Source organism: Eulemur rufifrons, chromosome 10 (genome assembly GCF_041146395.1).
Source record: "Eulemur rufifrons isolate Redbay chromosome 10, OSU_ERuf_1, whole genome shotgun sequence".
NCBI classification, from domain to species: domain Eukaryota; kingdom Metazoa; phylum Chordata; class Mammalia; order Primates; family Lemuridae; genus Eulemur; species Eulemur rufifrons.
The window spans coordinates 18,350,774-18,363,277 of NC_090992.1; the positions used below are offsets into that span (position 1 = coordinate 18,350,774).

The 12,504-nt window shown below is 37.5% G+C and overlaps 1 protein-coding gene across 8 annotated transcripts in view; it reads right to left on the minus strand.

The window, feature by feature from the left end:
* The window catches only part of TENM2 (teneurin transmembrane protein 2), a 1,169,384-nt gene that overhangs the window by 787,985 nt on the left and 368,895 nt on the right, over window positions 1-12,504 (minus strand). For 5 of the 8 annotated variants that reach the window (XM_069483866.1, XM_069483867.1, XM_069483868.1 and 2 more), the window contains one exon: window positions 6,103-6,378. The exons of 2 other annotated variants lie outside the window; for them this stretch is intronic. In XM_069483866.1, coding sequence (XP_069339967.1) covers window positions 6,103-6,378 — 276 coding nt within the window. Of the gene's footprint in view, window positions 1-5,792; window positions 5,796-6,102; window positions 6,379-12,504 lie in introns of all 8 variants that reach the window. One more of the 8 variants, XM_069483871.1, reaches the window with a different exon arrangement.

Below are 12,504 nucleotides of genomic sequence, written 5' to 3' on the forward strand. Positions count from 1 at the left end.
CCTCATGTTTTAAAAGGAGGCAGCAAAAATTTCTAATGAAATCTCCCACTTTTAAAATGTTGGTTAGTAATCTAAAACGTTTTAAACACTGCAGGAATCAAAGAAAACAACTTAAGCTGGATTCAGCCCGTGGACTATAATTCGTAACTTCTGTTCTTGGTGACTATCCATTGAACCTCTTGGCCCCATCTTCAACTCATTTACCATTCCTCAAACTGAATTTAGGAAAACAGAGAAAGAATAATTTTCTGGGCAGTTCTTTCGGCTCGCATTACATAATACTCAAAATTAAATCACAAGTAACACTTTTACCTTCATGTATGAGGATATATACATAATACCTACATATCTGAAATCTCTATCCTCTTTCCTTCCACTTACTGTGTCCCAGTTTTAGAACAGCTAAGTGAAGTGTCCCATTACATCTCATATATTCTTCTCAAACCCTTTGCAGTGTGATATTATTTTCTGTACAGGTTCATCCTGATTCAATTGTCTGTAGAAAATTTATACTATCAACTTCCTTAGCTTTAACTCATTTTATTTATGACCTTAATTCTTGATTCATGGTCCATATCTCCCATTTATTATATACATTTAATTTGATCCCGGACAAACAACTAAACTAAAAAAAAAGACTGCACAATAAGCAAAAAATGTTAAGAGTTTTCTGACTGAAAGAGGCTCCCAATTGTGAACTGACAAAAACATTTTGCTTCTTACCCTTTTACCGCCTTTGCTACTCAACTGAAGTTAAAGTACTGATATCAGGAACTCAGCAGCTTAAAACCAAATGATTATCCACCAAGCCCAATGTCTCCCCGAAGGCCTAGAGATTACACATGTAATAATCAGGCTGCCCTTGCCAAAAGTAAGGCTTAGTGCTTCATTTTATTTATTGTATTTATTGGATGGAGCCATTACTTGATAGCTCCTGGGAGCATTAACAAACATGAAAGAAACCACCACAGGAAAGAAGGAAATATATAAATAACTAAAGACCATACCACTAAAGTTTATAATCTGGAACGTGCAATACTGCAATAAGGCACATACTCTTCCCCTCCTCCAAGTACTTTGTTCTACTTTAAAGTAATGTGAGCGTTGCTTAATTTGCCAAAACCCTAAACCTCTAAAGTATTGTACAGGTCCATTTGCAAACATCAATCCTTTCACCTCTAGTTTATGTATCATGCCATGTGACAATGTGATATTCCTAAATTTTGTCTCTGGTTCTGTATTATTTATTATCAGCTGTGTTTTAGCATTGTGGCAATCTTATATTTGACTCCCATTAATAAACTTTTTAAAAATAAGGTGTCTCTATAGCCTTTGATACCTGGATTTTTAGAGAATTGAATCAGATATATTAAAATGAGATCGTCTTTTCATTTAGGAATAGACTAGACTAAGAACCTATGACAATTCGTTCCTATGTCCTTTATTTTTTTCAATCCATGATAGCTCATTTCACACTCTTCTTTATAAATGTTACTCTTTCAAATTTGCAAGCATAAAAAAATAAAGCTGAAAAACACAATTTGAAATAATTGTCATCAAAATGGCTTGACAATTTGTTCTGTTTCTTTTTGTGTGTGTGTGTGTGTGTGTGCACGTGTGTGTGTGTTGTTTTGTTTTTAAGGAATTGAGACAATAGTTTCTTTAGGTTTCATAGAAAGTCTTTCCGTAAGATTTGGCAGGGAAAGAAATCATTCTGTATCAGTACCAAAAGTACAGTCCAATATGAATGTATGCTTTGTGTATCTACACTCTTTTACTATTCTTAATCCTGATTTTTTTTTTCTTTTCTTAACGGCGAAATTATGAGTCCTTGGCTATGTCTGTGGCCAATAGTAACTTTTTATGTCTGTTCCAGCCATTCTCTATAATTTTTAGGTGTGGGATGAAGTATAAGAAAGGAGTAGAGTGGATTATAAAACACAAAATAAATTTAAGAGTATGTAAGAGAAATAAAGTGGGGCAGAAACAGAAATTCACTAGCAGGTCTTGTATGGGTTTACCTAAGAGACGCTCTAATGCTCAATTTATTGAAGAGCTGCTTTTTGAAGAGAAAGGAGGCAGACTTAAGAAACTGTCCTCATATTACAAATTAATGCAGCTTGGTTGGCAGTAGCAGTCTACAGACTTTGTCCCTGGTACTAAGGAAACTCCTTCCTTCCCTCTGGGTTCATTCCTCATGTTTCAGTTAACAGGCAGTGAATACCTGGGTATGCTGAAACTCTGCTGAGGACACAGATACACTACAGACCTCTGCCAAAAGGACTCACAATCTAATAGAATTTGTGTTCCACAAATACACTTTACACAAATCCATTATGTGCCCAGAGCCAGCTTGTTTTATAAATGCATTTTGTGAAATGCAATGGAATTAACCCAACATTTATATTTCAACCTCAAAGTACATTATGAGGATTGTAAATTTCCCAAATGACAACAGATGAAAATGAACATTGTCCTTATTTACTTTGGGTGGAAATGGAGTGGGGAGGGGAAAAATAATTTTCTTATAGTTTTAACCAATACCGGATTTAGTTTTTCTGTAATTTCTGGCTTCTTATCCCCTGGCCAAGCTTATTTTGTCTTTTTTTTTCCCCTTTCTTTCTGGATTTCTAATAAAATAACTGAAACTAGAATTATTCTGGGAAAAAATAAAAATTCTCCAGGATATTTTTAAGTCCCCAGGGTGAAGAAACTGCCTAAGGGAGTCAAGAGTACACAGACGAGATTTTTATAGTTTGTGCTACTTCGTATCTATACGGAGACAATTAGTTATTCTTGTGTATTAGTGACTATCCCATTTTCTCCATAACTCAGGTGATACAAAGAGCCTCAGAGAGGATATATTTTAAATGAGACATTTATTACTGAAGAAAGGTATGGATTCTAATTTAAAGTCCCTGGGAAAGCCCTTTCTATAGATGTAGTCAAATTACATGGCAGCAAAATGTTGGCCTAGTTGTTCTCAACTCTCATTGCCATTTCTAGCCAAGCCATTAAGATAGAGTTAAAGCACCTGGTAAGATAACTTGAACCTGAGAGTTTTATACATGTAAAGCAACCCAGCCGAGGCCAGCACAATGTTAATTTAGTGGACATACAGGGAGTGTAAGATGCAGAACTGTGAGTGGTAATAACTCTGAAGTGTCTATGCTGCAAAAAATTTTTTTAAAAATTTAAAAAGACAAGTTCCTCTGTGTGTTCGGTGTGATAGGATGTTCAAGTTACTTAGTGGGTTGTTTTTGTCACAGCGGCATGTAGGAAGCCCAATCAACATTGATCTAGAAAGAGCTGTTGGCAGAGTCAGGGATTTTATAACATGATTTTGAAGGCTGGATACATGCTTCAGACTATAGAAAGGAAAGTTGGTTGCTGAGATCTGTCTTCACTTGCTAACTATGCTTAGCAAAATCACATTCAGAATTTTTTAAGGGAGATTTTAAATAAACACTGTGAAAAATCCATGCACCCCCAAAATCCCACCATAAAGATGAAATAAAAACATATGGAATCCCACAAAAAAAGATTCATTTTATAATCATGTATCTTTAAAATCTAAAATTGAATTGGAGAGCTCCTTTCTCAAAGTATAGATTCTTGTTACTTCCTCTTCAAGAGAGGCATACCTAAAAGGTTATTGATTTGGTTTTGAAAGACACAGTGTTTATTATGGAGGAAGCCATGGCTGGGTACAAGTGTGAGAAATTAATGATGGCTTTGTAAGTGTCCACGCTGTGGTGTGGAACCAGTGGGGCAACTGTCAATCTATATGATAATACATTCCCAAACTTCATAAAATCAGTGATGTGAAAAAGCATTGATTTCTTTGTGAGCTAAACAGAATTTGTCAGAGAGAAAGAGCAAGAAGTTTACTGAAGTTAACACCTCTGCCTGCAGAGTTGCTTGCACCTCACTTTTTATTTTCTTAAAGAGTTTATGATGTGATGTGTAAAATTTCTTATTTTTATTTCTGGCCAAAAACACAAACAGGATATGCATTATGTACATCTTTTGAATATGTGAAATATTGAACAATTTTAAAAAAGAGAAAAGGAAAGACATTCTACCTGTACATTTTCAAATAACCATCTCTTACCTAGCTTAAACTCTGGCTTCAGTACCTCCTTTGCGATTTATAAGACACACTCACATACGGAGTTGCTTAGTGCTTCTAAGCACATTTCTCCTTACGCAATTCTGACTGCATTTGAACTAGCATTATAGGAAAAAATCAGGATGCTGTATCTAAGGGTTTATTTCTCATAAGAACGCAGGGATTTACACAGACTCCCACAAAGCGAAAATTGTTCAAATATAATGTTTCAAATAATACTAGAAAAAAGAGACTACCATTGGTCTACCAAACATGATTAATTATAAAATTTTCCCATCTATTATAATTCTGGGTAAATTCAAGGCAAGTATTTTTTACTTCCTTGGCTTCCCTGGAAATCTCCCCTTATGAACTGAGTTTTTAACATGTATATAACTCAAAAAGGAGAGGGTGCAGATCTATAATGTATAAATAACCCTGTTAGATGGTTCCCTGTATAGACGTGAGAATACCAACCATGAGAGATTTACTAAAAGACCTTGTTTAAAATTTGCTGTAAATTCTTGGGTTACATGTGATTTTATTTGTTATGCAATCAAACTGCCTCCGTTTCAACAGTATCTGACACACACCGAAGTTGAAAAAGGACATCAGTAAATGGATTCAATGTATGCTTTTATGGAAACTTCTAAAAGTAATTTCCTATCAAATAAGGATGTTAGAGTGTTGAATGTGCCAAGTGTCAGAATTTTGTTAAAATTCAAAAGGAGTCAAGTGCAGATTTTTCCTTAAGAGTACACCTTGATTAGCTACATGAATGGAGGCATAAGATCCATCCATCCCCTTGTCCCCACTGTAGAATAAATTATTTCAGAATTAAACATAAATTTAAATCCAAAAAAGTGACATCTTTTTGAATATATGCGACTTACCCAGGAAATAATGCATTTCCAACACAGTTTTGAGCTTAAATGATATTTAGCTGTGCTTTTGCATTCACAACAAGCTGTCTGCCGGCAAATTTCTTTTTCTTTTTTAAATGAAAGAAAATACGTAAAGCTGCTCTGGCAGAAGTTTATAATATTTTATATAAACATTCTAAACTGATCTATTTGTAAACATTTTAATGGTGATGGTAATTCTTTTAGCAAACATGCAATCTATTCATGACAAACCACACAGCATTTGATGTTTTCTTCATAAATGAGCTGTAACCTAATGCAATTTATCTTTTAAAAAAATTTTTAAAAAAGGTTTCTGACTCAACATAGTTCTGAGTTGCTCAGAAATCCACAAATAAGCACCTTATCTCTTTAATGACTTGTTTAGGCTTCCCCATATTTACTGCTTAATGATTGGAAGGATTTAATTTTCAAAGTTTCATTAAAAGCCACCCAGAAAGCTGATGGATAGGCAGTACCGATTTGTGATAGAAGATGCGGGAAACCATTAACCTACGTAGGTGCCAAGGGGAAACGCAAACATATAAGAGAATACTTTTTTGAAGACAAGTCTCTCCCTATTTGTCATTATTAAACTCCAGAGCATCTGTTCCAAGTTTGATCTTCAATACGGATATGAGGCATTGCCGCCTGGAAATGAAAGTCTAAGATAAGGTAGGATTCTTAAGAGATCGTCATGAAAAAAAATAACCTAGGTTGCCATTTCCTGGGAAGGGGAAATCAATACAAAGACCTAGAAACTTGCACAGAGAGGACACTTTCTAGATGTGGGTCATAGTTTATCAAGCTGCTTCTTTTGCAATGTAATTTATTTGCTAATCAGACCCACTGACTCTACCTGAATACTGTGTTATCATCAAAAGGTGATTTTAAAATTCTCTTCTCATTTCTGGTGTACCTGAGGGTAGCTGGTTGATTTTCCCCCAGCTCACACTAGGTAGACAAGGTCGATTTAAAAGAAAATGAACGGTCTTATGACACCTCGTTATTAAAAAAAAACAAAAGCATCCCAAGCCCCAGGCAGAAGAGTGGGCAGAACGTGGAAAGATATTTGAGAAGCAGGCCTACCGTTCTCATCGTCTGACTTGTTTTCGTTGTCGGAGTCAGTCAGGGTGAGGGCCGAGTTTTCACGACTGGACAGGCCGGAACTGCGCCTGGACTTTATCCCTCTCCCCCACAGTCTGATGGCGTGCTCTGGGGACATCCCTCCCTCGGTGTCCGAGTCGGCGTCGGACCCTGTGCTCAGGGAGTAGCCCTGGTGCAGGATCCCCATGTCGGAGCAGTAGCCACTCCGGTGTGGGGAGGGCTCACAGATGCCCAGTTCCGCAAGGGTGAAGTTGGTTCCTAGGGCGACAGTGACAGGGACGCTGGTTACAACTTGTGACATGCATTATAAAGTCAAAATTTATTCACACAAAAAAGTGCACGCTCTCCCCTTCTGACGAATATATCAAACACCCCGTGGCGTACAGAAACAGGTCTTGGGGGGGATAAGAGTATTCTTTGGAAAACAAACAAAGAAAAAGAAAGTAAGTATCAGTCCCAGAACACAATGCTCAGATTTTATTTCAGAGATTTTTAGGCATTCTGACACGGTTGTGTAGGTAGCACCATGTATCTGAAAAAACCCTGAACTTATCAAAATAGCTAAAATATACCAAGCACTTACTTGGGCATCTTTGATTCTGCAACTTTTATTTTACATTTTAAAATATTTTGCAACTTTATGAAAATGATAATATTATTGTACTCATTTTATAGATGAGGAAAGTGAGGGCCAGAGAATTTATGTGATTTACCCGAGGTCAAGCATCCTGATGGTAGCAAAACCTGGATCTGATCCCTACAAAGTCTGTGTTCATGTCACTCCACCTTAACCCTCTAATAAATATGAGTGGCAGCTAGAAGACCTGGGTGCCCACCCAAGCTTTCCACTGGTAACAGCCTCATTTGAGGCAAGTCTCTCAACTCTGAAAGCCCCAGTTTTCTCATCTGTAAAATCTGGGTATTAATCTCTTAAATTTCTCTTGGGATCATTGTGTGCCTCCTATGATAATATTTGACGAACTGTTTTTTAAAAATGAATGCAGTCATGCATCATTTAACGAGGGGGGAGACATCTTTTGGGAAATATTAGGTGATGTTCATTGTGTGAGCATCATAGGGTGCACTTACACAAACCTAGATGGCATAGCCTGCTATGCAACTAGGCTGTGTGGTACAGACTGCTGCTCCTAGGTTAGAAACCCGTACAGCATGCTATTGTACTGAACATTGCAGGCCACTGTGACACAATGGTAAGTATTCATGTACCTGAACATATAACAGGTACAGTAAAAATATGGTATTATAATTTTACAAGACCACTTATATATGCCTTCTGTCCTTGACAAAAACATTGTTATGCTGAGCATGACTGCATATGTAATGTGTTACTGAAATCGGCATCCTAGGGATGAAGAACTAGTTCTTTTGTCTCTAAATGATGTCAAATAATCTCTGCTAACACAAATTAAAACCACAAGTAGTCTTCACCTATGATAAGTAAACGTGTGCACATGGGGACGTGTAGAGGTGGACTCATGGTTGGATGGGAAGCAAAGAGAATAGGCATTCAGTGAACACTTATTTTACCATGTATGGGGCATTGGGACAGGCACTTCATAGGCTTTATGTCATTTAAATTTCATAATAGCCCAGCCGTTTGGGTGTTGATATTACCACTTTACAAAGAGAGGTTAGATATTGTGTCCCATGTCATAGCTGGGCAAGTGGCTGTCCCATGTCCTAGCTGGGCAGAATTCACCTCTCCATCTGCAGACCCCAAGCCTGTGATCTTTCCACAGCGTCAAGCAGGCTCAATCAAGAGAGAACCTGGCAGCATTTTTGCGCAGTTTATTTATGTGTGTCCTTAACTATTCCGATTCTTCAGGGAAATTTTAAGCTTTCAATGCAAAATAGGTGGAATCATGATGTCCACTCTAATTATTGACATGTAAAGCAGATTTCTTTTGTCTTTAAGCAATTTACGGCAATGAAAAGCAGTGAAGAAATGCACTTCTATGCTACGAAGAGTGGAGCAAATACCAAAGCCAGGCATTTGCTCACTCTAAGAATATTTATTACATTACGGCCATTCTCTACCACTCATGTCTCCAAACTCTTGATGTAACTTGACACTCTATGATAGTTTACATACATGGTATCATTTTCCAGCTTTTGCTTTAAAAAGCACCAAACTGTTTATATTAACCTAGTGTGACTTTAATTTGTAATAGACAGATGCCTTTTTATTCTGAGTTTTTACTTCCCTGTCTTCACTGCACGTTGAACTTCCACAGCCTAATTTGGCTGTGTAAATGGCATCAAACCCGATTCTATACATAATCATCTCTTCACAGTGAAACTTATTCACTGGAGAGCTCACCCGAGCACAGATTCCCGTGAGCAGGGGGTGATTACCCACTACCTGTGCAGTGAAGAGGGAAGTCCCCTCTGCCATCAGCACTGTGCTAAGGGTTGCTGTTTACTCCCTGGGCACAGTTTGTCATGCTGTCTGAGATTCCCTGCCTGGTGTACCCTATTCCAGTTTGCACCTTGTAATTAGATATTGTCTCATAATTGTATAATAAATGTATATTTCAGTCTCGGTAGTCTATAAAAATGAAGGTACTGAGCTCATATATATACATATATACAAGACCTTTCTCTCTATTGTTGCTTTTCTTATTCTTAATTGGAAAATGTCATTTTATATTAGTATTCTTCCATCTTGTCTTTAGAGTTCAAGTTCTTTCTGGGCAGAGTCATGAAATATGGTACTTCATTTTGCCTCAATAAATGAAAATAACCCAAACTAAAACACAGACGTTTTTATTCCACGTGTGAGCATGTTTAGCTATATAATCCCATTTAAAATGGAGTGGGTATGTATGAAGGCGATGTTCCTCATGGTTTTCCTATGTCTCACTATCTAGAACCAGCTTTGAAGATCTCCTCAGGGCAGAAGCAGCTGCTGAGTGAGGAAAGGACCCTCAGTGTTCACAGCAGCCTGTGTGGGCCCTGGGACGCCATGGAATAAATATGTACCCATTCTTTGGTTAACAAATTTACTTACCTATAAGAAGTAAGAATATTATTTTTATGTAATAATATTTGTATACATTGTAAAATTTGTATAAGGTAAAATTTGTATACATTGTAAAAGTAACACAAATGTTAGAGAAGGAGGAGTGCACGTCAAGAGTTTCAAATTCAAACGTATAAGCACCCAATCCACAAAGAAGCAGCGTTGTAAAGGACATGGAAAGTACTGTACTGAATACACCAGGAAAAGGTAAATCAGTAAGTTCACATTGGATCATATATTAAAAAAAAGATTTTCCTTTAAAATCAAAATTGATTTCTCAAAAAGTTATCTTTGAAACTCATCTTCCTCTTCCAAAAGGATCATCCCTCCCCAATGCCACCTTTTCCCCACCATTCCTAGTTTGGTGTCTTTCTGTCCTCTACTAACTCAAAGAATAGGAAACTCAATCTCAGTACCTGGGACAGGTTTTGGACCAAGCCTTTCCCAGGTTTGATGGCTTAACATATGAAGCTGGTGAGCTATATACACAGAAGAAAGGAAAAAAAACTGGTCCATCATATGTTAAATCATTCAACAGATATTTATCGTTCCTAGTGCTGTGCTAGGCATTGGGGATATAACAGTGAGCATTATAAAAATGTAGTCCATGACATTTACAATCTAATCGGGAGAAAGACATTAATCAAAGAATCACATAAACAAGGTACAATCTATACAGTGGTAAATACTGCATAGGAGAAGGACAGGGAGCCATAAAAGGTCATCTAGTGATCCAACCCTTCACGCTTTCACAGCTTTTTCACCAGATGTTCATCTGGGGTGGGGTGAATACTTTGAGGGACTGGGAGTTCACCCCACTGAGAAGCTATCATACCCTTCTCAGTTTGCTTGCACCATACCCAGTTTTCCCAAACAGTCCTCTATCTGAATTGATTTCTGACATCATTTTCCATGTAGTTTATCTCGCAGCATGAAGCCCCATGTTATATATACACTTCTGCTCAGCATATTAAAATAATACAGGGGAATTTTTAATACAAGGTCAACTTATTGTTTTGCACTTACTTTGCTCTTTGATGGAAGACTGACTTTGCTCTAATTCATCTTGTATAATTATGTCTTTATTAAACTCCATGGCAGCTTTGAATGGAAGAGAGACACTAGTCATTGTGTGATTCTCCAAGCTAAGATTTCTAGAGGAAAGCAGTCAACACTTCATTCCTTCTTTACTATCTTGCAGAAAGATAAAGAGGAGGCACAATATTTTAGTATTCAAGGAACAAAAATTTATTATTATTATTATTATTTTTTTTTTTTTGAGACAGAGTCTTACTTTGTTGCCCGGGCTAGAGTGAGTGCCGTGGAGTCACCCTAGCTCACAGCAATCTCAAACTCCTGGGCTTAAGCGATCCTACTGCCTCAGCCTCCCGAGTGGCTGGGACTACAGACATGCACCACCATGCCCGGCTAATTTTTTCTCTATATATTTTTAGTTGGCCATATAATTTCTTTCTATTTTTAGTAGAGATGGGGTCTCGCTCTTGCTCAGGCTGGTCTCGAACTCCTGACCTCGAGCGATCCACCGGCCTCGGCCTCCCAGAGTGCTAGGATTACAGGCGTGAGCCACCGCGCCTGGCCAGAAATTTATTATTAATACTTATCCTCTATCTGCCTCCAACTTCCCTATCGTTGATGAAAGTGAATGTGGATGATGTGCCAAACTCATTTCATTTCAGGTATGTGTTTTATGGATGTTGCCAATAAGTCACCTACTGTGGCCCCATATTATGTTATCAAGGCCAAAGTCAATATTTTTATAGATAAATGATTACACAAAATCTATAATATTTACATCATATGATTTTAGTATAATTTAAGGTTGGAAAAGAATGTTAGTGTCTAAAAACTGTTAGATGACCAGGATGGGTAAACACAAGTCTTTGAAAACAACTCTTTAATAAATCTTTAAGTTGTCTTTTCCTTGATCATAACTCCAGTGCATAATCCAGATCTTCTCCATAACTTTTTTATAGAAATTTTGCAATAGATATCAAGATCATCCTTTGACTCACTAATTCTATTCAGGATGCAATTCTAAGGAAAGATATGTCCATGAATTGTGATCATGGCTTTATTTTCTAAGTTTTTACCAACTTCTCACACTTTGAAATAACCTTTAACTAGGAGAAGTGCATATGTAGTTAAGTCAGAATTATCATGTCATGGTATTACCAGGATATACAAATAGCACTGAAAATGTCAGCACTTGAACAGATTTTCTACTATGAGGGCAAGAAGATAAAAGTTAACAGTAGTAAAGAGAGAGTGCAATACAGAAAACTTTCATTATCTAAATGTTTACTACCCAAGTCCCCTAAATTTAAGATAAAATATTTTATACAAGGAAGTAAAAATTGTTATAACTTGAAAATAGTCACTAATGACCACTTATAAAATTAATCCCCACCCATCGGTAGCTACTTACTACTAGTGTCTCTTCTCATATCAACCACTGGATCAATGTCAACTTCATCAATTACTTGCTGATAGCAGAAAGTAATATGGTGCCAATCTCAGATTACACTGTAAAGCTTATGAAGATGCAGATTTTTATAAAGTCAAGAAAAGTGATGTGCAAAAAGCACTAGGATCACATGAGGCCACAAAATTATGAAGATCTAACAGAATTAAGCCAGTTAACAAAAGAAAGTAGAAATGGTTGTTGCCATAATCATGGGAACTTCAAAAGATATTTTGATTGACTTCTGGTTCTAGCCACTTCTCTCTACTCCTCCCACTAAGTACAGCTAAAAACCCTGAACATTACATATAAGAAAAACCACATAAGAAGATTCTGAAAATGGGAGAGGAGGCAGCAAACCTATTAGGGTCCTGGAACCTGAGAACTACATGGTAGTGAGTTCCCTGGGTTTTATTTTTGCTTCATGCATTCCAGATCTGGTGCTAGAGAAACTTGCAAATTGGAAATACCAACAGACAAAATAAGCCCAAAGTACATCCTGCTCTAACAAGAGTTCCTACCCCTACACCTCCACAAACACACCAGGATAAAATCAAAAAAGATCAAGTAGTGAGCCAGAGCTTTCCTGCCTCCCACACCATGTTGTGAGTGGAGGCCACAAGGGGATCCTGGACCTCTATCACTGCCCCTCCCTCTCCGTGCTTGTGTCAGAGGAGGCTGGATGTTAAATACAACTTCACCACCACTGTCAGAAGAGGACTTCTGGGGAACTGTAAGGAAGCGCTCCTCTCTCTTTCAGCCAGGTTGGGATCTGCCGAGGCCTATTGAAGAGTCTGAAAACCCACCTCCACCCAGCAGCAATGGAGCAATCAATCCTCTGTCACCCCACCCTCGCCCC